Source organism: Aspergillus pseudodeflectus (assembly GCF_044049435.1).
Source record: "Aspergillus pseudodeflectus strain CBS 756.74 chromosome Unknown BJX68scaffold_1, whole genome shotgun sequence".
In the NCBI taxonomy this organism is placed as follows: domain Eukaryota; kingdom Fungi; phylum Ascomycota; class Eurotiomycetes; order Eurotiales; family Aspergillaceae; genus Aspergillus; species Aspergillus pseudodeflectus.
Window position 1 is genome coordinate 933,725 of NW_027263777.1, and position 21,163 is coordinate 954,887.

General features: G+C 51.6%; 6 protein-coding genes across 6 annotated transcripts; 3 read left to right on the top strand and 3 right to left on the bottom strand.

Moving 5' to 3' along the window:
- Positions 1-1,365: 1,365 nt before the first annotated feature.
- BJX68DRAFT_9355 (uncharacterized protein) lies at positions 1,366-3,092 on the top strand. Its single transcript, XM_071050039.1, has 2 exons — positions 1,366-2,137; positions 2,197-3,092. The coding sequence occupies exons 1-2, from the start codon at positions 1,915-1,917 to the stop codon at positions 2,901-2,903; spliced, it is 930 nt and encodes a 309-aa protein (XP_070905718.1). The 5' UTR covers positions 1,366-1,914; the 3' UTR covers positions 2,904-3,092.
- Positions 3,093-8,302: 5,210 nt separating this feature from the next.
- On the bottom strand, positions 8,303-9,562 carry BJX68DRAFT_260441 (cytochrome P450; the record flags this gene model as incomplete). Its single annotated transcript, XM_071043889.1, has 1 exon — positions 8,303-9,562. The coding sequence occupies one exon, from the start codon at positions 9,560-9,562 to the stop codon at positions 8,303-8,305; it is 1,260 nt and encodes a 419-aa protein (XP_070905719.1).
- Positions 9,563-11,860: 2,298 nt separating this feature from the next.
- Positions 11,861-14,286, bottom strand: BJX68DRAFT_9606 (kinase-like domain-containing protein). The gene is made up of 5 exons (XM_071050080.1): positions 13,867-14,286; positions 13,163-13,795; positions 13,009-13,112; positions 12,384-12,922; positions 11,861-12,310 (listed from the first exon to the last, which is right to left on the bottom strand). Exons 1-5 carry the CDS (start codon positions 14,215-14,217, stop codon positions 12,153-12,155), a joined length of 1,785 nt encoding a protein of 594 aa, XP_070905720.1. The 5' UTR covers positions 14,218-14,286; the 3' UTR covers positions 11,861-12,152.
- A 1,577-nt stretch (positions 14,287-15,863) lies between these two features.
- On the top strand, positions 15,864-17,436 carry BJX68DRAFT_222982 (kinase-like domain-containing protein). The gene is made up of 4 exons (XM_071038065.1): positions 15,864-16,148; positions 16,210-16,497; positions 16,551-17,252; positions 17,319-17,436. The coding sequence occupies exons 1-3, from the start codon at positions 16,108-16,110 to the stop codon at positions 17,248-17,250; spliced, it is 1,029 nt and encodes a 342-aa protein (XP_070905721.1). The 5' UTR covers positions 15,864-16,107; the 3' UTR covers positions 17,251-17,252; positions 17,319-17,436.
- Positions 17,437-18,313: 877 nt separating this feature from the next.
- BJX68DRAFT_260444 (oxidoreductase, short-chain dehydrogenase/reductase family) lies at positions 18,314-19,249 on the top strand (the record flags this gene model as incomplete). The annotated part of the gene is made up of 1 exon (XM_071043890.1): positions 18,314-19,249. The coding sequence occupies one exon, from the start codon at positions 18,314-18,316 to the stop codon at positions 19,247-19,249; it is 936 nt and encodes a 311-aa protein (XP_070905722.1).
- Positions 19,250-19,366: 117 nt separating this feature from the next.
- BJX68DRAFT_222984 (nucleoside deaminase) lies at positions 19,367-20,242 on the bottom strand. Its single transcript, XM_071038066.1, has one exon. The coding sequence runs from the start codon at positions 20,128-20,130 to the stop codon at positions 19,636-19,638; it is 495 nt and encodes a 164-aa protein (XP_070905723.1). The 5' UTR covers positions 20,131-20,242; the 3' UTR covers positions 19,367-19,635.
- Between the last annotated feature and the right edge of the window lie 921 nt (positions 20,243-21,163).

Consider the following 21,163-nt stretch of genomic DNA (forward strand, 5'->3'; position numbering starts at 1 on the left):
TGAATGCCATCGTGCCATGCGCGCCCTTGTCAACATGCGATTCTGGCTGGTCGTATGACAACGGTCCGGGGTCGGGCCTCTTCTGCAAAGGCGTTACTTCGGTGTCCGAGATTTGCGCCAGAGATACTAATATGATTGAGATTTCCCTTCCTGCCTTGTTGAGAATGTCAGTCAGAAGCTGTTGAATGCTTTGAAGGGACACACGGGAAAGGTGCGAATCACAACAGCTGTGGTCCGGAAAGTGCCCCAAGCCCCAGCATAAAAACGCGAGTTTCAGGTTGATTGAGTCCTCCAACTCCGCTCAAATATCAACGCCAAACATGACAATGAATCTCTTGATCCATCACTTGAAATATCACGACCGTGTTCAGACTGTGCAAGAAGTGAGTACGTGGTGCCCCTGTCGGCTCTAGGCTAAGGGCATCTGACTGGACAAGTCGCTATCGAGGCTATATGACTAGTCTTATACCTCTAGTCAGCAGCTGGCCTTGGCTTAGTCGTTACATTTACCCTTTTTATCTAGTGGCGCGCCGAATCAAGGCCAGCAATACGCTGTTCTTCGATGAGCTCTAACTACTTCCCCAGAAAGGTCCAATTTATTTTCGGAAAAAAGGACCTCTACGAAGGATCAAAATGCACTCTCTCCCGAGCTGTCCGTTGGCCACCGAGCTCCCGCGAGCAAGGATCAGGATCCTGCAATCGTTTAGAGTGGCCAAATTGGGCTCCGAGAACAGCACCAGCACCTGTCGTCTTTTGATCCATGCACCGTCCAGTGTTGGCAACGGGCACAAGTTTGGTACCACGCCTGGCCTCATGGAATGGAATCAATAGGCCTGGTCGGTCGGAAGCGACCATAAAAGTGCTCAAGGTCAGCATTCTCTTAGGCTGCGACCACGACGAAGCCGATTGGATGCTTGGCGGGAAGTCTCCGAGTTGGCTTCTACGCAGATAATCAACCTCTAAGCCTTGATCTCCCCCCCCACCCCACCAATGCTACCGTTCGATACCCGTTTTGTTCGTCAAGCTCCTCGATGGCTTCCTCACAAAGTAACCTTTTTGGCCCGCCAGTGCTGAAGACACTCGTAGCCAGTCAGAGCTAGAGATTCGCTCAGCTGCGGCTGAAGGGTGCCGTTTTTGGTCTGAAGAAGTCCTGTGCAAGAGTTTGGCTGGGCCTGTTGGCTTCTCCTCGCTATTGCCAATGGATGATTCGTTTCTTTAGCCTGCGACCAACACACATCGGCACCAGCCAAGCGGCAGGCTAAGGCGGAGCTCTGCCTGGGCCAGAAGGATTTGGACTCTGGAACTAAGCCTGCAATATCTGCGGAATCTCATCTGAACGGCCCCCACCTCGTGCTGGCGATGCTAATCTGCTCGGTAAATTGTCGCGACATAGACGCCCAGCCTGGATGATATAAGATTAATCTATTGCGAGGCCTGCTTACACTATATCAGCATCTACTGCCCCTCACTGTTGGACAGACCCAACGTTAGTCCAACACTCACACACATACACCATGTTTGCCACGATATCATACAATAAGGGCGACTTGGGCGACGACGTATGGGTTATGCCCGCGAGCACGCATTATTTCGGCGAACGACGACAAGTACGACTGGCTTGCATAGAGTGTCGCGCGAAAAAGGTCCATCTCAAAATCCATTACCGCCGAAAAAGCAGCGCGCTGATTTCAACAGGTCAAGTGCACTGGAGAAAAGACTGGCTGCGCCAGATGCAGCACCAACGGAACACATTGTGTATACCCGGCACCGACGGAGCGAGGAAGTTCAGGGAGGAAGCGGACAAGCAGCAATACTTTGTTTCAATCGCACACCAGCAGTCCTTCGACCTCGTCTGCCTCGGGCAAACCACCCAGTATCAGTGAGCAGAGTAGCGGGACGACAACGCCTCACAGGATGGATCCCTGTCCCGACTTATGTCAGTCATCGGTGCCTACGTCCACGACATTTGGCGGAGGAAGTTCAACCCCTGTCGACTCGCTGCTGTCCTCGTCGCTTCCTTTACCATCGCTAGATCATCCATCATTCTTTCCAACCTTGACCGACCACGAGTTTTTCCATCTCGGCTCCGATGACCCATCTTTGAACATGCTTCGCCTCGATGAAAACTTTGGATACGGTATGTGTCACCTCAGCTCGTTTCTGAGGCTGAAAAAAAAAACCGACTGACGTTGTTAGGCCTCGATCAGCTTTGCACACCGTCCTTTTCGCCGCTGAACGAGCTGAACCTGTGCGTACCGCAGAGTCGGGGTTCGATGACACCGTCGCATCCGTACCCTGCCCCGTTACCAAGTACCTTTACCAACACGAAGAACATTCTATTCGACATCCAAGCCGAGCTCGGCGACACGCAGCAACCGTGCTCCTGCTCCGAAGCGGCAGTGCACATGCTGGAAGAGCTCGAGCTGAAGGACTACAACGACGCCGAACTGGCCGCAGACGTCGTGCTGAACAACCAAGAAGCCGCACTGGCAAAGTTCCACGCCTGGCTCGCGTGCGAACGCTGCCCCACACCGCGGGCGACCTCGATGCTCCTTGCACTGATTCTAGAGCGCCTCTCGCTGTATTTTGAAAAGGGTGTCGGTCACTACGCTCGTGTTTTGCAAGGGGCCGGCAGTCCAGAGAGCAGCGGCAGCAACAACAGCAGCCATGGCGGCGATCTTCACCAGCAGCTCCCGGCAGGCACGGGCGCTGTCGGCGAGTACTTGATCAAATCGCGGCTGGAATATGGACAAGTGGTGCGCGTTTTACTCACTATACAAGCGCGGAAATTGGCGAGTGCGATTGCGACGCTCAAGCAGCGGAACATGCTGGACGGAATGCTGGCCGATACGGAGCGACGGACGAGAAGGATTATTAGCGAACTGGGGAGCTGGGAGGGTTGATTCAGGCCCCTCGTGTTGACCCTTGCACACGGGACAGGGCTCCATAGAGTTTGAGGTTTGCAGGCCGTTTCGACCTGGGCGGCTATCACGAAGACATGCATGTAATTTACCATTATGACAAGATACTCCAGAGGGTAGAGCACCCATACAGACTAGACAGACAATTCACTCAGACAGACAAGCACAAGCAGCAAGAGCGCACAATCAACCGACGAGGGTTAGACCTCTAAGACGATAACCCTTGACGCACTAACAACGCATCTCCTAAACTGTTGCTGTCTAGCCCTGACGAATCCACCCCGACCCACCCTGCACTTGGGCACTTCCACTGTCCAGCCCCAGCCGCAGGATTCAGCACCCGTCCAATAATCACCCCGCCATGGAGTCAACCCACCGATGATAGGTGGATGGATATCGCCTATTCTGGCATAGGCTGTGGTTATTCTCCCGCTGATTTTCCCACAGCTCGTGATTCGATCGGGTCGCTGACGGGAGGAACTAACAAGACACGGACGGCTCTGTCGATCTTCGTTGGACGTACTATTACGACGATAACTCTCCGAGGACTTGCTCTGTCTCAGGTTCCTCTGCGCCTCAAGGTTTCGTGTCTACTCCGCCCGCTCGTGTTCAAACTTTTGCAGTCTGTTTCGTGTGTATTTATAGAATCCTCACGACGGGTGCGGCGACGGTTACGGCTTCTCGGATAGGACACCGAGGCCGATGAAAGTCGACGATCAGTCACAAGTGCCCACCCAGCCTTGGCCACGAAACCTTCGCAATCGTGGCTTTCAGCTATCAGGCCGAGCGTGGACCCGAGCACGAAATCGCCTCCCACCCACGTAGCCGGCGGTGACATTTCAGGCTTCCAGGCTTCCAATCCAGCCCCCAGGGTCCGTGCAGGCGATACGCCCAGAGTAGCCCTGTTCGAGTGTGCCGGTTATGCCACCGTGAACCCCCCCTCTCAAGTAAGCTGCAGAGAGCTGGTGCTTCTGAAGATACTTGGGAGAGCGGGTGGCGCGCCAGCGGGCGCTATCCGGATTCGCTACTGCGTATAATCCCGGTGATCTTGAGTGGGGAGGTAGGCAGTGCGAGTGATTGTGTCGGAGGGGATTGATTCGTGATTAACTACATGGGTACTGTGCGCAGGTAGAAAGCTGGAGCCTAAGGCTTGGAACACTGCCAATGTACTCTTTTCGCGACGGAGAAGATCCGTTAGTAAGTACTAAGCTTGCGCAATCATATCAGCGCGTATGTAGATGGTTGGCTAGTGTGATTGGTTGGTGGAGGTGCAGGGGTAGTGGCAGGGGTAGGGACAGGGGTCCAGACTGGCTGATATCAGCCATTTTCTCTACAGCACTACTCCAAAGTACACATTGTAGAACGTGTATAGGCTATCTGTCTAGATTACCTGCATTAACTACTAATGCAAGATAGCACCGTTCGGAACCCGATACCAGGGTATGCAGTCGGGGTTTGGGATCCTCCGTCTCCCATGGTCGAATTGAGGGTTCTAGAAGTGCATCGCTCTCGTTTGAGGAGACTCCTCGGCGCGACGCGCGCGGTGTCGATCGAGTTCGATTCGACAATCACATTCGACGATAGCTTGCGATCGCCTCGCGAAAAGTCGCAGTTCACCACCCCCCCGCATACACGATATCGGCTGTGTACAGAAATACTCCACATCCCGATTTTCCAGGCTCCAGATAGCGATAGGCTAAGTGGCATATTACACCGAGCCCGACTGAATCAATGGCAATGCCATACATCACATAGCAGAGCTCAAAGCTGAGGTGAGATTGCTGCACGCCTGATGAAATCGCAATCGAGTGCAGTGGGCGGCGCATGACTCCCAGCTCCGCCTAGGGCTCCGTACCTTGTGTTGCTCCGAGCTCCGGACTACCTCCGGATCTCACCTCAGAGCCCGATGTGGGGTGGGGACCTTTGGATCTACTATTCACGATCTAGCCTCTTGATTTGTTACTGCGTGTTGGGATTATCCGCCTTGATGAGCGGTATCGGCGTTGTCACTTGTAGACGACGAAATATTGTTGATTGATTCTGCAACTCGCTTATGTCGAATCAAATCGTGTCCTACAAGACATACTGTTGGTTCTGCAGGGGGGCAGGTGCTCATGGAGGTGTGGGCCCGCGGCTGCGATGCTTTGGGTCCAAAAGCAGGGTCTAAAACCCTACGGAGTATAGTTCGTCAAGATAGCAAGGTAGCGAAGATTCAATGCCTTTGTCTCCGTTCCCAACAGGCAAAGCGTGGTTAGCATACCCTGTTGCAAAATGAGTAATCTCATTGGTGTTTGGATCCGCCTTCGCAAGATCCATGCAGGTGAGATAGATTACAGTACCCCACTTTAGCTTTTGCAACCTTCGGCAGGGAATAGATCCCAAGGTTCTTGGCTTTCCCCCTCGCTCGACCTTCCATCAGATGCCCGCTAGCGGCTCACGCTTAATTTGGGTGATCGATGGGTATTTCCACCAATACCACGTGGATGCTGTGGTTGCTCGCGTGAGGCGATCACAGCTTTTGCTACGCTATGGCATCAGGTAGAGTTCGAGGGCCAGAGGTATACGTCGGAGGGTGTCTCGTAGAGGTTCTTGGCAAGCAGGTGTCTTCTTCTGGGCCTAGGTTGCCTGGACCTCGGGATTTGGGGCTCTTGCACTTTGTGTAGGGCTGCGTTGATCGATCAAAGTGGATTGATATCACCGGTCCAGCCTATAGACCGTACCGTCTATGGACCCTGCAAGCAAAGCCCATCAATACTTATAGGCCATCCTGTTATCGATCACCATGTCATCTACGCACATTCTTCATGCCTCCATCCTTCTTCCAACAGAAGATGCAAGTACACTGCCTACTAGACTGTATTTTATTCACTATAACTCGCCAGTTCGTTCCCATCAAGTCGATCGATCCACCAATCAGTAACCCTAATCGCCATCGAGAATTGGCTTGGCGATCTTCTCACCAGACCCAAGGTTCCAAGGAACATGTCTGCAAGCCAATTAGCTTGCTGCGCTGTGCTTACATACCAGAATGCTTACAGCTCGCATATCCTCGAGCAGAGGCTGTCGAGCCTTGAGGCGGGAGGGTAGTTGGAAGATGATGGATCTTGCGTTCAAGGCGTACTTGAAGAGCGTTCGGAGAAGCATGCGTTGACGTTGGTGATCAAGATGGATGGGAAGTTTAAGAGAGACATGATCTGCCATGTGAAGACCTTTATATTTACAGGCCATGAGATTTATGGTTAGTGGGACCCTGTGCTAGGCGTGGTACCTGTTGAACAAGAGCCCGGCGAAGAGGGCGAAGACCAGGGCTAAGCATGGGGCTGTTTTTAGAGTAGTGTTGAGGATGCGGTCGAGATTATCCAGAGTTGCCTGCATATTCCGAACTGGCTAGGGTATAGGCAAGTGGGTTTGAAGGAGGCGCTGAGGTTATTTCTGCTGGCTACCACGGTTCGTAGAGAGGGTGCTAGGGACGCCCCCCTAATTGATATCAGTAACCCTACATGGCGTCTGACAATACAACCTTCTAATCAAAGAGTCCCAGTCCCAGCCCGAAACACCCTTCCCAATATAAGGCTTTGTTGTCTTGCCCACAACAATTGGCATGCACCGAAAGTCTCACATCTATTTCAAGGCAGTCGTTGCTCTCAACTGGTAACGGCTCCTCAGCCTCGTCAAGGGCCCAAAGGGCTCATACCTTTTAATCAGCATCCTGGGATGATTTATATGCGTCTTTGGGATTATATTGTCCGACACTGCGTTAGTAGTCTCATTTCTGGAACTGCATACGTATGCATTGAATTTCAGAGTGGGTAGCTACTATTCATAAACTGTTGAGTTGTAGTCCACCGCTACCATGGCCACTAGCAGGCTGAATGCCGGAAACCAATTTTTGGACGCTGGAAAAAGGTGTCGTGGTGCATGTCTATTTGGCGTTTGTTCTAGAGCTGAAGGAGCACAACAGCGCTTTTTCAAGAGACCAGATCGTCATGACCCTGCTAATGGGTGATACTAAGGGCCGAGTAACGAGGCTCATTAAGACCGAGAAGCTGTGGAGGCTTAGCAAGAAGGTTGTTGGGGAGGGGTTTACATACTAACTCTCACTTAGTCTTTATGAATGCTGCTTATCCACTTTGGTATTGTATAGTATTCATTTTCTACTCCTTCCATAGCTTGTACAGAGCTATTAAGCCAATGTTCTCTCCCCCTGATGGATTCGAGGAGATGAGCATCGACGAACAGAGACGAGCCATGAATACCTTTCGTCTAGAGGAGGCAAACCTTTACCATACAGCCGTGACAGGTATACACAATCACCAGCACATGGATGCGTTAAGAATGCCTTACCTTGGCTTATAGTAGTATCTGCTTCAACAAAACGGGGTATCCCTGGGACGCGGACGTGATTAATCTGCGTGCTGTGTTGGTGGGGATTACTGGCCCCTTAGTATAAAGCAATATCTCCTTGGCACCCACCTTGTCGGGTAAAGCGTAGTAATTAGGAACAGGAAGCTGCGCTGGATAAATTGTAGGAGTGGAATAAGTCTAAGCAGCTATTAGCCTGGGTTAGAGCACCTAGGTATTGATCTAGAGAATGGGACTAAACTAGAGAACTTTAAGAGGGCTGTACAGGGCAATTTGCAGTTCCATGAAATGGTTCAGCAGGCAGATGCGGGCCAGGAGGAGATTTGCTGGCGGAATTGGCCGTATAAGGATGAGGGAGATGACAGCCAGCCTCCGTCTGTGGAACACTAGCCTTTTTGGAGGATACCTTGTGATGAAGGCGAGACTGAAGACTGATTCTGTCTAGTAAATAGCTGAGAAATCTCCATGTTTAAATCTAGTAACTGTCCTCCTGCGCTCTGCTCCCTTATCTCCACCAGATCCACCCCTTGTTTCGAGCCCTACTTTAAGCTCGTGTGATCTTCAAAGGCGAGATTTGTGGACGATATTGAAAGGGAAAACTCGAGATACCGATGCGCCCTCATCTACTGCCCGGATCAAACATGCATGACAGCATCTAGTAAACAGCGAAGTTGATTTCCTTGTCAAGACGCAAATGATATTTTCAATCAGACATACGGCCGCAACGTAAACCTAAACTTATTTGCCACAGCCTCCAGAAGAGGACCATCCCGGGTGATATCCATCGCAAGATCACGCAACTCGATGTGATAGCGGCGCAGCAAAAGAACGAGGTATAGCTTGATAGTCAATGGAGCAAATTTGAATCCCGGACAGCTTCTCGGTCCATACCCAAACGGTATGAACCTGCCCTCCAGGCTTTCGCCGGACTCTTTGATCTTCAGAAACCGCTCTGGGTTAAACTCCTTCGCATCTGCTCCCCAGAGAGCTTCGCTTGTGTGTAGGTGATAAATGGAAAATTAGACGATGACTCCCGGCGGGATAGTAAACTTCTTGCCCGTGGGAGTCGTCATGGTGAGATCCTTCATCGTCGCACGTGCGGTGAGATGAACAGGCGTATACAGGCGCAGGACCTCGTTGATGACGGCATCGAGGTATGGAGTGCGAGTCTGGAAGTCTGCAAAGGCGATGTCCTCTGCATCGCCAGAGGGACACAGGTCTTCCAGTTCCCCGTGCACCCTCTGGTACAAGTCCGGATGCCGACAGAGCTCGAGAACCACCCAGGGAATCACCTGCCGGAACCCCTGGACACCGCCGACGATATTAAAGCGCGCCATGTCAACTGCGAGGTCGCTCAGGCCGCACGGGTTTGTCTTGTGTTTTTCCGGCGAGAGTTTCCAGAGGTAGCTGGCCGCCAGGCGGCCATTTGTGGTTGCTAGTGAGTTGAATCTCTGCGTGAGGAGGGTCTGGAATTGACGCGTGATGTTGAAGTCCGGCGCCCAGCTATATCCTCTGTGCTTTATAAACGACCAGATGGCATGTTTGAAGTTGGCGGCGGGGTTGCTAAACTGCTCAAACAGGTCATCGATTGCTGGGAGGATTTTCATGATATCCGCCTGTTCTTCTTTCGCCCCGTAGAAGAGATCGCCCCAGAGGTCGGCAGTAAAGAGCTCCACGTAGTGTCGTAGACTTGTAATCTCGTCAGCCAGGAATGGAGCTTCTCCCAAGCGCTTCACGTGCTTGTCCGCGTAGGGGACTACAAAGTCGAATAATTCGGACAACGCTTGCGGAGTCGCATAGGCCGCGAGGATATGGCGCCTTGCTTCGCGCGACTTGCGGCCGGTATAGGTGAATGGAGTGGCACCGCCCAGGACATGATGGAATGTGGCAAAGGGGGTCCAGACACCTGGAGTTTCTCGCGCAGCGAGTTCGTCTGGCTTGGAGAGCAAGACTTTAATAAGATACAGGTCGCTCAGTTGTACGACAATAGACGGACCGGCCCAGAAGTAGGCTACTTCGTCTTCCCCGGCAATGTCGATGAGTTTGTCTACCATGTCTGGGATGCTCGACCAGAGGAAATCGAGTAAACAGCCGACGATGGGGAGGCCTGGAAGGCAGGGTATGCCGGGGAGAGCATCGCCTGTGATGAATCGTCGAAGAGCGGAGAAATTTGCCGACACGGCTCCGGCAATGGTGAAGAAAATGATGACATAGAAATAGAATGAGTAATGGAAACCAGAGGCACCCTCCACAATGGGAAGTGTAGATATGGAGTCCATCTTGGTGTTTGGGAATGGTTCTCCGGCGTTGCCGTATCAGCTAGTATATATACTTGGTAGGATTGAAATGACCGTAAAAGTGATAAGACGGAACCGCCTTGGCCTAAATGCTTGACCAAGAGAGCCTCGTCTCCGCAGATAAGGAGAGGCAGCATTTATAGTCTAAAGGTGGTTAGATTGCTCAAGTTGAGATTAATTAGGAGAAGTGCGAATCTGTCCGATTGACTAGTTCAAAGGGACACAACCGTGTCTTTCTCACCTGAATCTGGGTTTGCAAAACGTAATCTGCTCCAACGAGGGTGCAGAACTCGCCTATTGGCTCCGGATGGACAGGACACGAGTCTTCAGCCAAGTGTGTCTTGCATTAGCGGCGATACGTTGCAGTAGCCCATTGCAACGCAACACAGGGTGATTCACATACATGAATCACGCATGAACTGGCTAGCTAGACTACTACTCTTGCGCACGTATCAAGCACCAGCAAATGGCTGGATTGATAAACCCCACCTGATGCAACTCTAGACTCACGTGTAGACAGTAGCCCCTCAACTCGCCTGCACGCGATTCCGTTCCCAGTGCAAGGTGCATACGGTGTACATGTATTTCCCTGATCTACTGCCATCTGAGCACTGACCTTGGCAACCCGCACCCTTGCCCGCTCGGCCGCAAGCCACAGAATGCATAACAGACCACTTGACATGTTGAAAATAATGATCGCAATGGTCAGCGGACTTGAGCGGGTTCTTATAACCATTCACGATGTGGTCTCTGTATTTAGCAATGCAAGTTCAGCCCAAAATCGCAGTGATCATTACCGCACGGGCGAATCTGCGCGCCTCGAGGATATGCCCGGGCCCCGGGGAGAAGGGGGATGGCGTTGGACGCCTTGATATCCGTAGTACACTTGTTAGCTGCCGAGGGCCGATCGCGCTCAGACGGTTTTAATCGAGCACTAGGGGCTTGATTTAATCGGCATGCATCAGACAAGCCCGCCAGCCATGGGAGAATGTGTCGTCCTGGTGCAGACTCGTTTGGAGTGAGGCGATGACCTGGTGGAGGATCGCCCGGCCAGAAGTACGTCGCGGAAGGGGGAAAAAAAAAAAAAAAAAAAAAAAAAGAGGAAAAGAGAGAGGGGATCCGCCTTCCATATTGGCAGGACAGGACCTCGGGAGGGGACAATGATTTCCTAAGTAATCCTAGAGAAGATAGAACTCCAGATCTTCTCGAACAGATATGTACTATTAAGCAGCTATAATACAAACATGAGCTATATCTCCAGGAGGTTAGAAGCCATTTACACACAGGCATCATTTGAAGACCTTGGGAACTCAACCTATTATCTGGGCTATATCCTCAAAATCCAACACCACCCAGGGGCCCTATACCCTTCCAAACCGTCAACGACCCCGACTACTCATCAATCTAGTCTACATAGATGGAAGGCAGTGCCAGCAAGGCCTCTATCACTATCACAAGTACCCACATTAAGGTCATGGGGAAGCACACTTGGCAGGCTGGCAAGAGGCCCACTCATGGACCTAGCAGCCAGCCGCTATAGGATCGTTGCCCGTCGGCCAGCAGGACCTGGAAAAAGGTAAAGTCCCAGCAACGTGCAGTCACTCCGCGTGTGATATGGTATTAGGTATCATTCCTGTCCCCGCAGGGCTCTCATCTGGTCCGGGTCTAAATACGGCGGCTTTCCTACTTCCATGGTGTACTCGGGGTGCGTCAGTGCTGTCATTGGTCTTGCACGTATTTTCTCTTTAGAGCAGTTTGACAATCTCCTCATAACATCCCTTCAAGGCAGCTTGAAGAGCATCACTACAGTCGCCGCCTAGCGCGTTAATGCCTGCTCTATTGTCAATGAGAGACCTAGCAGTTCCTTGATGCCCCACTGCTGAGGCAGCCTGGAGAGTATTACCATAATAATAATAGAGCCAGGGAGTCCAGAAAAAGTCTGGAGCGGCGATTAGTGTGCAGGAGGCTATCTAAAGCGCCATGTCCACATGAAGACGCCTCTGAGCTAGATAGCCATGGTTTCATAAGCTTACGTCTGCCAATTGCTTAGTATTCACGGCTGGAGCAAGCGGGTCAGTCATGTGGACTCGGAGTTTAAAGAATTAAAGAGCTATTTGGTTGGCAGATTATTCCCTAATAAAGTCTATCCACGAACTAAACATGCTGGGACAACTAAGGTGGATCACATAGATAGACATGCCTAGATGCATGTAATCACCTAAATCAATCAAGGCTAAGCTACTTGCTATGTTTCCACCTACTGTTATATCTTATAGTCATCTCGATACTGTAGATATGCAATACCGCGCGTTACTATACTCTAACAAGCTTGTTTTCTTCTAGGCTCTCGTGTGTCACATGAACAACAAATTTATTCGTAAGTTTGAGAGATAGGCCGCAGATTACGCGACGCAAATTCAGAGGCGGTCTCACTAGGCTCTTTGCTTACAATTCAAAAGTTCGCAACCGCCCCTGCAAGATGGATCAGAACGCGGTTTGATAACGCTGAGATAGGACCCGACCAAGGAACTAGCCCTTATTTTCTTACCTGTCGACGGGATAAGCCAAGAAATTAAGCGGGTAGGGAGCTCAATTGTTTGTATTGCGCTGCTTGTCGTTGATACAGCTTCGCGAGCGCACTATGGGCCAGCGCCAAAGGATATGCCGCAGCCTTGATGCCGGCCTGGAAAGCGAACTCTAGCCGTGGCAGCGCAGAGCGAGCACGCAATTCTAGAATCAAGGTAAACTGTTCAGCTACGGCTCTGACAGGAGACTCTATAGTAATATAGTGGACGAGACATACCTTGCTGCAAATCACTTCCCTCGGAAATGAGCAAGAAGGCCTGCGCTTCGCCGGCTTGCTCCGGATTTGCCTTCTTCCGAATCACAGCCTTGCCAAGAAGATAGGAAGCTGTTGCGTCGCCGCCATCCGCGAGACGTACAAGATCCTTCACGTCGCTATCTGAGATTGATGCTTCCGGGGTGGTCTTTTCAGTCTCAAGAATCTTGGATACTCGATCTTTCACAGCTTCATTGTGACTAATCTGCGGGGAAAGTCCCATTCCCATAACGGAGAGAGTGATGATATCAAACAAGGAAAGTGCGACCCCAGCGGCGGTTGGTCGAAGATCGTACCTGGGGTTGCAGCAGGAGTCCACCACTTGCATCACTTGCTGGAGGATTCGATCATTCTGAACAGCATTGCTGGCATCTGTTCTCCATGGTAGTTCACCCTGTGCGACCTTGTTACGAATTAGGTCAGCCATCGAACCATCGGTTACCTCTTCCGAAGCGCCAAAGGGGAATGTTGCAGTGACACACTGCCAGATTAGGACTCCTAGACTGCGCCGCTTGTCAGTAGCTATTTCATTACCTCCGCTTTCAAGGGTGGTGGAGAGTCGACGTGTCAGAGCAGGCCCACTCCATACCTCCAGATATCCATGTAGACGCTATGTTGTTTGTTTGGTAGCCCCCGAAACTCGGATGCCTCATAACGGATATCATAGCATCCCCCACTCGTGTGCTCTTTGAACTAGAACTGGTCAGACACGAGATACGATGCTGTGGACTAAATAGACATACCAGACGAGCCTGTTCCAAATCAGTCAAGTAAGGTGTAATCGAGTTGTTCTCTATACAAAGCAGCACCTTGGTGTCGGAGAGGCGTTTGACAAGTACCTCGACAGAGTGCAGGTACTCGACTGTCGTCGCAATCTGGTGCGCAATGGCCACTCTGTCCAGCACCGAGGCCGGAAGCTGAGTACCCCTAATCGCCTGCGCCAGCGTCTTTGACGTCCTCAGGTCTTTCATCACAGCCCACATTCGTCCCTGCCGCTGCGCAATCCCGTAGAATGGATGGACCAGCGTGTTGGCTGATATCCGAGCATAAATCAGCACATGGCGCGGGCCGGCCTGACCATAGTTCATAATGTTGTCCTGTATGGGTTCGCAGACCACTTGGGTCTGGTCGCCGCTCGGCGAGGTCAGGATCCCGTATAACAGTTGCCCGCGGTCGTCAGCACCCATGATCGATAGGCAGGTATCGTCCTCTGGGAAATCGATCTTCAGTTCTGGTGAAGTTTGCCGGTCTGCCACCTTCTTCAGGTCATCGAGAATTCGGAGTTTATCCAAGATCGCTGCTAGATCAGTTTGCTGACGAGACTGATTCTCCCCCATCCTCGTTGCCAGACCTAGCAAGTCGGAACGAGTGGACATCTATAGTGCAACAATATTTAGCCAACATGAAACAACTGATCAGGAGAACAAAGTTGAATCTCAGCACTGACAGTGGCCCCGGCCTGGACAATAGCAACCCAAGTCATCATTTCATTCAGGAGTTTTGGCAAACGGCGTCTCCACATGACCTCCCAAGCACGCTGCCCTAGGTTTGATTGTCCGCATTCAGCGACAAACCGCAAGACCTCTTGCAGGACCGTGTTCAGCTTTGAAGCCAAGGTCTGATCCAAGACATTTTGGTTCGCGTCAAGCCCTGCCTTTAATATGACGGCGATACTTTTCACCTGCGCGCATTCTGCAGGCAGCTGATGCACGTTTTGAGCTGACCGTATGATGAATGCCAGAAGATGGATGGATGTTGCAGCAACATCAAACGCTGCGAGACCGAGCTCTGCTGGCATTATTGATCGCGTTGTAGACGGGGAGTTGATTCGATTAGAGTGTAGTGTAGCTCGGTCCAGGTTTGCTGAAGCTGAGGGGTAGAACCAGACTCAGCACTCTTGTAAGACTAAGCCAAACGCACAAAGCTTATTTGATAGTGGCCTAATAACAAGCCATGCTATACACCCAGGTTAGTCAGCATGTGACGTGGCATTGAGCAGGGACCATGAACTGCGGGGGTTGCAAGTCAGGAAGAGCCTGGTCAGCATTTCACCCGATCATTAGACGAGTTTCAACATGTTGGAGTGCTCTGTACACCTTGGTGAATTCGAGCGGCGGCTTCTCGAGGAGGTCGAGGGTGCGCTTGACCATGACCATGTATTGGATATACCAACGGGAGAGGTTTTTGGGAAATGGAAGTGGTCGGTGCGGATCAAGGGCTATCTGGAAGAGTTCTTGAACGCCGAGACCATCGAAAAGAATTACCAGGGTGACAGGAAAAAAGCATACGAAGCATTCATTCACAGTGTGACACACTCGGAAGACGTTGAACAGAATGCAAAACGAGCGCAGGACTTTGAGAGAACGAATCAAGAGTTCCTAAGCGAGTTTGAGGCGAGTGGTGTCGAGGCCATCGAGGTCAAACCACACCCAGACGACGCTTCGTTGTGGCTTTGCGTTGCGAGATTATACGCACTCGTCGGGCTAGAGTGGGAGTTCACGGATACAATCGCCAACCCAGACGGAACGTTTGATATATGGCAGTTGATACGCAAGTTTGTCATCAAGCAAATCTCACCGGGGAATAGTGAGAATGTGGATCACGTCCTAGTACGAGACATGTCCTTCCAGTCTGTATACAATGTGACTCGCCCAGAAGGTGATTTTCGCCCCTTGTCTATTACTCGAAAGACAACCAATTCGTCAGTGCAAGAGGTAAGCCGTCATGCCGATATCTCCCATACCTTTCTGATCAAAGCTTGAGTAGTGGCCCGAGGGCCAACCGCAAAGAGATGAAAAGGGAGAGATATCGGATGCCTTCCTGGTAGGTCTGAGTTGCTACAATGCTTCTGCCGTCGGTGTTAAAAGTGTATCTGTCAATACTTAGAAATACTTCCTCCGGACACTAGGTGCAGAACGGAAGATCGAAGATCCACGCGGGTATCTTCACTTCATACCGTGGGAAGAGTTGGACTGCACAGACGCGTCGCTACTTCAAGAATCAGGCATCACTCTAGACATACCATTTCTTGAAGAAAAAGCAATCAAGGAATGGGTTCTTTGGACACCTCCGCGCGAAGGTTCTGCTTGGAATTATCATTTACACACAGAAGACGAAGTTTTCGAGTATAACATAACGAAGGGATGGCCGTTTCCTGATCACTTGATGGGGAGTACTGTAATATTTGCTGTACGTCCCCTTGACGAAACAGACTTTGTTGTGGAACTTGAGGAGTATTGGGACACATGGGTTAGTGTACACCCTGAACGTCTCTCGAAACTGGTGCTGATCGGGGTGAAGTAGAACGATTGTGCCATTACGCAGAAGACACCTGACGGCCCGATTCTCCTTCTCGAGACTATTCCGGGAATGCGCTTTCGTAGCCGCATCAAGCGGCAGGACAAGGTCGCCGCCCTGGGCTACTTTCGTAATCTCGTCGAAGTCCATGCCCAGGGTCGGCCCACTGACTCGACAGCTCGAGATTTGCTAGGGTGGGAAGGAAGCGGCAACCCTTTGTTTGCACATTCCCTTCGTGTTATCCCAGGGGACCAGCTCTATGATATTACGTGGGACCAGCCGTTGGGGAGAGGCAAGAATGGAGCTGTCTATAGCGCCTTGTGGCGCAAACCGGCTGGATACCTTGCAACCACGGCGTCCGACGAGCAGCAGCAAGCGGTAGTGTTGAAGGATGTGGCCTCTCACAGTTCGGTTGCGAAATTGGTCAAGGAGGTAAGTGTCAGCGTCACTATCCCGTGACACGGCTTTTAGCTTTACCTAATAGATGATTGAGATGGCAGATTGATATCACCTTTGCAAGCCTAGGTGGCAGAGCCGTAGGATGTGTCCAGTTCCTAGGCGTTGCCACGGTACATCGCGGATTAGACAAGGACGATGGATCGCAGACCAGAGATGAGTTGTTTCTCGTCTTTGAGAAAGCAACCCAGGGAACTATCTTTGACTTCCTCTCCCGACAGCTCAAGGATGTCACATTCGTCCGATCATGGTATATCGTGATTGATGCCTTGACCTCTATCGCTGGTGGCATCTCTTCCCTTCACACGCATAGAGTTCTACACCGGTGAGTCCAGCCTGGCGCATATCATGAATACAACTCTCACTGACTCCATATAGAGACCTCCACATGAACAACATCTTAGTGACTGACCGTTTCTACCCCAATGACCCCGATTATCCTCACGGGTATGACTATTTAATCAGTGACCTCGGGGAAGGAAAAATCCTGGACGCCGCGCACGAGATACGAAGCCGGTTCGACTCTCGCGCAAGCTACGGAGCACTGGATTTCCGGGCTCCAGAAGTCAATGGCAGCTTTGGTTGGTCACCGAAAGCCGAAACCTTTTCCTTTGGTGTGATTGCTACCAAATTGATCGAATGCAGAGGGTATACCTGCTCTGCATCTCCTCCGCAGTTGATTGTTTCAAGGTGTTCAAATCTGCACAATATATCCTCAGACACAGATACACACAAACGGATCGGGGGTCATTTATTACCTACAGCGCTGAGAGACGCGATAGAGCCTTGCTTTTCACATGACCCAGCGGATCGACCATCGCTGAGGGATGTGGTTCGAATGCTCGAGGACGCGGGCTCACAGTTTTGGACAGATGGCGAATATAGCGAGGATAGCAAAGATGTGCATTGGACATACTGGGACTGGAAGGAGCCATTAAGAAGGGGGTTGAGTGGCAAAGGCAACCTTCAACGTCCTCGCAGTCAGGATGATCGTAGAGGATCGTATGACTCGCGAGTATCCGACGACTTTGGGGACCTTGACGACCTTCCCATGTTGGATGATTGGATGGATGACTGAATGTAAGTTTTCTTGAATGTATGATAGGAGCGCGCTCTTGGCTTGGGCTCACCGAGTTGCCTCTCTAGATTCGTGAAAAGGTCTTGCCACCTTTCGACAAGCCTCTCCACTGCATGGCAGCGCAGGTGGAAATGTTATTAAACAATAGGAAAGAGAACACAGCCTAAATGTATAATGACTACGTACCCGAAATACTTTGGTATCTAACATACCTGGTCAATGGACCAGAAACTCCCATGAAGCTATTTTCACCTTTGCTTGTTACCTATCCGACTAGTAAATAGCTCATGGAAATTGCAGGCGAGGTGCATCGCTTAGATATAATTAAGATTAGGCGCGGGAAATATACTGTTTCTTTATCCTATCCTAATTTATAGTATTGCCCAAGTATGAAACCACTATAAAATAGCAGCCTTATTACCTCTACTCATCGCGTCAAAGAGATATCCAGGAGACCGCAGGAATGGACAGTCACAGACAAAAAAAGGGGTCGGCAGATTGCACGCCGGAGAGGCCAAGGAAATCTCATTTGGCACTGCCATCGTCGCTCTCGCTTCGTTGAGAGTCTGCTGCTGCAAGAGCCTGTCTGCCCAAAACCAATTCATCAACACAGGCACAAGCCCCAGAAAACAAAGGCAGAGACATAGCAACTCTCTTATTCAATGTTCCAATTGCCTGTGGCAGATCTGTCTTTGCCAGATTCGGGGTCTCCCAAACGAGACAGCTGTGGGCTGTGACATTTGCTGTGCATGAACCCAAAGTCAGAGTAAAAAGTTGGGTAAGTACAGAGGCCCCGTTCTATTGATGATGATGGCCAATGAGCGACTGCGGAGACGGTGCGCCAGGCCAGCTCTGGTTAAGTGTGCGGCGATCAGCGAATCGGACGTAAGAATTGCACCGGCAGCCTTAATACCGGCGCTAGAGGGGTGGCTGACGCTATGCTCTGTATACAAATCCCTGATGCTGTAGCTCTCCATATTCTGTAGTAGAGTATTGCTCACATCACGTCAGGCGTTACTATTCATAGCATCGAGATTTCTACATTTGTATTTTACCGCTCGCCATGAACATCTGCAAGAAACCTATTGCCTTTCAGGCGGACCGCGACATCCCCCCGCTAGACGGCAAAGTCATCCTCGTAACAGGCGGGAACATCGGCCTGGGAAAGCAATGCGTCCTCGAATATGCAAAGCACAATCCGGCGAAGATCTACCTCGCTGCAAGAACCCCCTCCAAGGGGCAGGCTGCCCTCGAAGAGATCCAGCGGGTTCTACCCAAAAAGGCAAACATCGTGCTCGTCGAACTCGACCTCGCATCGCTCGACTCTGTAAAAAACGCCGCCGCAAGAGTCCTCGCCGAGTCTGATAGACTGGATATCCTCATGCTGAATGCAGGAATCATGGCTACGCCCCCGGGCCTTACCAAGGACGGGTACGAGCTGCAGTTCGGGACAAACTACCTCGGCCACGCGCTCCTCGCGAAACTCCTCGTCCCACTACTAGAAAAAACAGCGACTCTCCCCTCGGCCGACGTCCGCATCGTAACCCTCGCCTCGCACGGCCATATGTACGCCCCGAAACCGGACGGGATAAAGTACGACACGCTCCGCACGGAAGCCGAGAGCCTAGGCGCCTACGGCCGGTACGGACAGAGCAAGCTAGCCGCCGTCCTGTGGGCGCGACATGCAGCGAAACTATACCCGCATCTAACGATCGCGTCCATTCATCCGGGGGCTGTGCGGACAAACCTGATGAACAATGCGACGGGGTCGCCGCTCATCGTTCGGATTCTTGGCAAGGTGGCGAATAGGGTTGTGGCACCGGTGGAGCAGGGGGTAAGGAATCAGCTCTGGGCGAGTGTTGCGGAGGGGGTGGTGACTGGGGAGTATTATGAGCCTGTGGGTGTTGGGGGGACTGCGACTGAGTTGGGGAAGGATAACATGCTTGCTGAGGGGCTGTGGAGGTGGACAGAGGAGGTGCTTGGGGAGTATACTGTGTAGTTTGGTTATCTAGTTGAGTGTAGGTGTTCATGTGTTGTGTTTTCTTATATTAGAAGTATGCACTGTTCAATCAGACAATGTAGAGATTCAGGTCAGGTGACCCGGACGGAATACTATGTTATCGAGCAGTTGTAATGGCATGTCAAAGTCATTTCCGGCCGAGTCCATAGAGGTCGATCTTATGTTCAGAGTCATGCCACCAGGAAATTCCAAACTGCATGGCCGACGCGGCTTATGCGCTTGGAGCTGGGCTTGGGTGGGAGTACCTACGGAGTACGTGTGCTTTTTATACTTCGTAGAGTAGGTGGCTAGTTCGAGGTGAATCCTACTATCTTGTTTTGAAAATATCCACGGTATCAGGATCATACGCGTCTGGCAGTATAGGATCAACCCTCAATCTCTCCCCCCAAATGCTTAACCCGATGCAACTCCCTAACCCTCCCACAAACCTCCTGAACGGGCCCCTCAACAACCAACCCCGGCACCACCTCCCGAATTCCCAGCGGCGCCACGGGCCCTAATGGGACCCCCCACTCTCCCCTCCACTGCACCAGCTGCTCCGTCGAAGCCGCATACACAATCCGCCCCATCCCCGCAAACGCATGCGCGGTCGCGCACATGGGACAGTGCTCGCCGGAGGTGTAGACTGTGCTCGCGGCGCGTTCGGCGGGCGAGAGGGTTTTCTGCGCCCACTGCACGAGGCGGAGTTCTGGGTGGGCGGTTACGTCGTTTGTGGTGATGATCCGGTTGCGCTCTTCTTTTAGGATCGTACCGTTGGACGAGACGAGGATCGAGCCGAAGGGGGAGTCGCCGGCTACCAGGGCTTCGCGGGCGAGGGCTATACAGCGGTTGAGGTGGGTTATGTCGGTTTGGGAGATCATTTTTGCTTCTTCGTGGGTGGATTGCCAATGACGAGGTTGGTTGAATGGAGTTTAGCTATGGGCGTCAGAGGTGGCTCCAAAGCAAGATTGACCCCGCAATCCCCTCGTCTGCACTACTACTGACAAATCAGGCGCGGACATCGGAGCTCTCCGCTATTTACCCCACGACGACGATCCCGTTACAGGCTGTAGTCAAGGGCTATGGTAGGAGACGAACAATTATATGCATGCTGCAGGAACCCGACGCCGACCAAGGTGTCCGATAACCGTTCTGGTCGCAGGTGCCCCCTCCCGAGTCCTCCGTCGCACTTTTACCTCAAGTCTGAACGGCTTGCCGCTCCCACCCGCACCGGTCCGAAGAGCCAGGGACCGATTCTTCCGATACCGTGACACGCATAGATGGACTGTATGCACCCATCATCTGTTTTATCTTGATGTATCCTCAAAGCCTAGCGGAACCTCAGCAGCGATATAATGCTGGATTTCATTCACTCACTATATGGACGCGATGAGCGATTGTTTCTATCCACCCACCTCACTCACTTCGTGCGTCCGCTGTCTATAAACATTGCCCGTGCTCGACCCCTCTATGGCATGCCGCCTAAACCGTAGGATGAAATGCGCCAAGTGCCAAGTTATGTTCCTCGACGTGTCATTTTCACAGTATCATCTGCACACGATGTTTTTGCTACACTCGACGACATTTGGGTATCGAGATATGCAGTCCGGCGCTTTGCATTGCCCCCAACGACTGGCAGCTGTCGGTTGGGCACTCATGGCCATTAATTCGATAGAAACCATCAAAAGCTTCTAGGACATCTAATTATCACTCCAATAGTATTAATCGCAATGGCTGAGCGTAATCGTCCTTTCTGTAGTAAACCCCTCCTCACACGGATACTCGCGGCCCGAAGACCAACCAACCCTCAACCATCCAAACAGAACCCTCCCTTCACAATCGCGACGCAAATGATGAAATCAAAAGATATCCTCCGACATCGGTCGCCTTAGTCCCTTCAAAAGACTGCCCCTC

Bases quoted from the DNA above. Each gene is read 5' to 3' on its own strand.
- BJX68DRAFT_222982 (XM_071038065.1), top strand. From the start codon at position 16,108: ATGTGGCCTCTCACAGTTCGGTTGCGAAATTGGTCAAGGAG. The intron at 16,149-16,209 runs GTAAGTGTCAGC...TAGATGATTGAG, and splicing joins TTGCGAAATTGGTCAAGGAG to ATGGCAGATTGATATCACCT. The intron at 16,498-16,550 runs GTGAGTCCAGCC...GACTCCATATAG, and splicing joins ACGCATAGAGTTCTACACCG to AGACCTCCACATGAACAACA.
- BJX68DRAFT_9606 (XM_071050080.1), bottom strand. From the start codon at position 14,217: ATGCCAGCAGAGCTCGGTCTCGCAGCGTTTGATGTTGCTGCAACATCC. The intron at 13,796-13,866 runs GTCAGTGCTGAG...GTTGCACTATAG, and splicing joins TTGTCCAGGCCGGGGCCACT to ATGTCCACTCGTTCCGACTT. The intron at 13,113-13,162 runs GTATGTCTATTT...GACCAGTTCTAG, and splicing joins ATTTGGAACAGGCTCGTCTG to TTCAAAGAGCACACGAGTGG.
- BJX68DRAFT_222984 (XM_071038066.1), bottom strand. From the start codon at position 20,130: ATGATCTCCCAAACCGACATAACCCACCTCAACCGCTGTATAGCCCTC.
- BJX68DRAFT_9355 (XM_071050039.1), top strand. From the start codon at position 1,915: ATGGATCCCTGTCCCGACTTATGTCAGTCATCGGTGCCTACGTCCACG. The intron at 2,138-2,196 runs GTATGTGTCACC...TGACGTTGTTAG, and splicing joins CGATGAAAACTTTGGATACG to GCCTCGATCAGCTTTGCACA.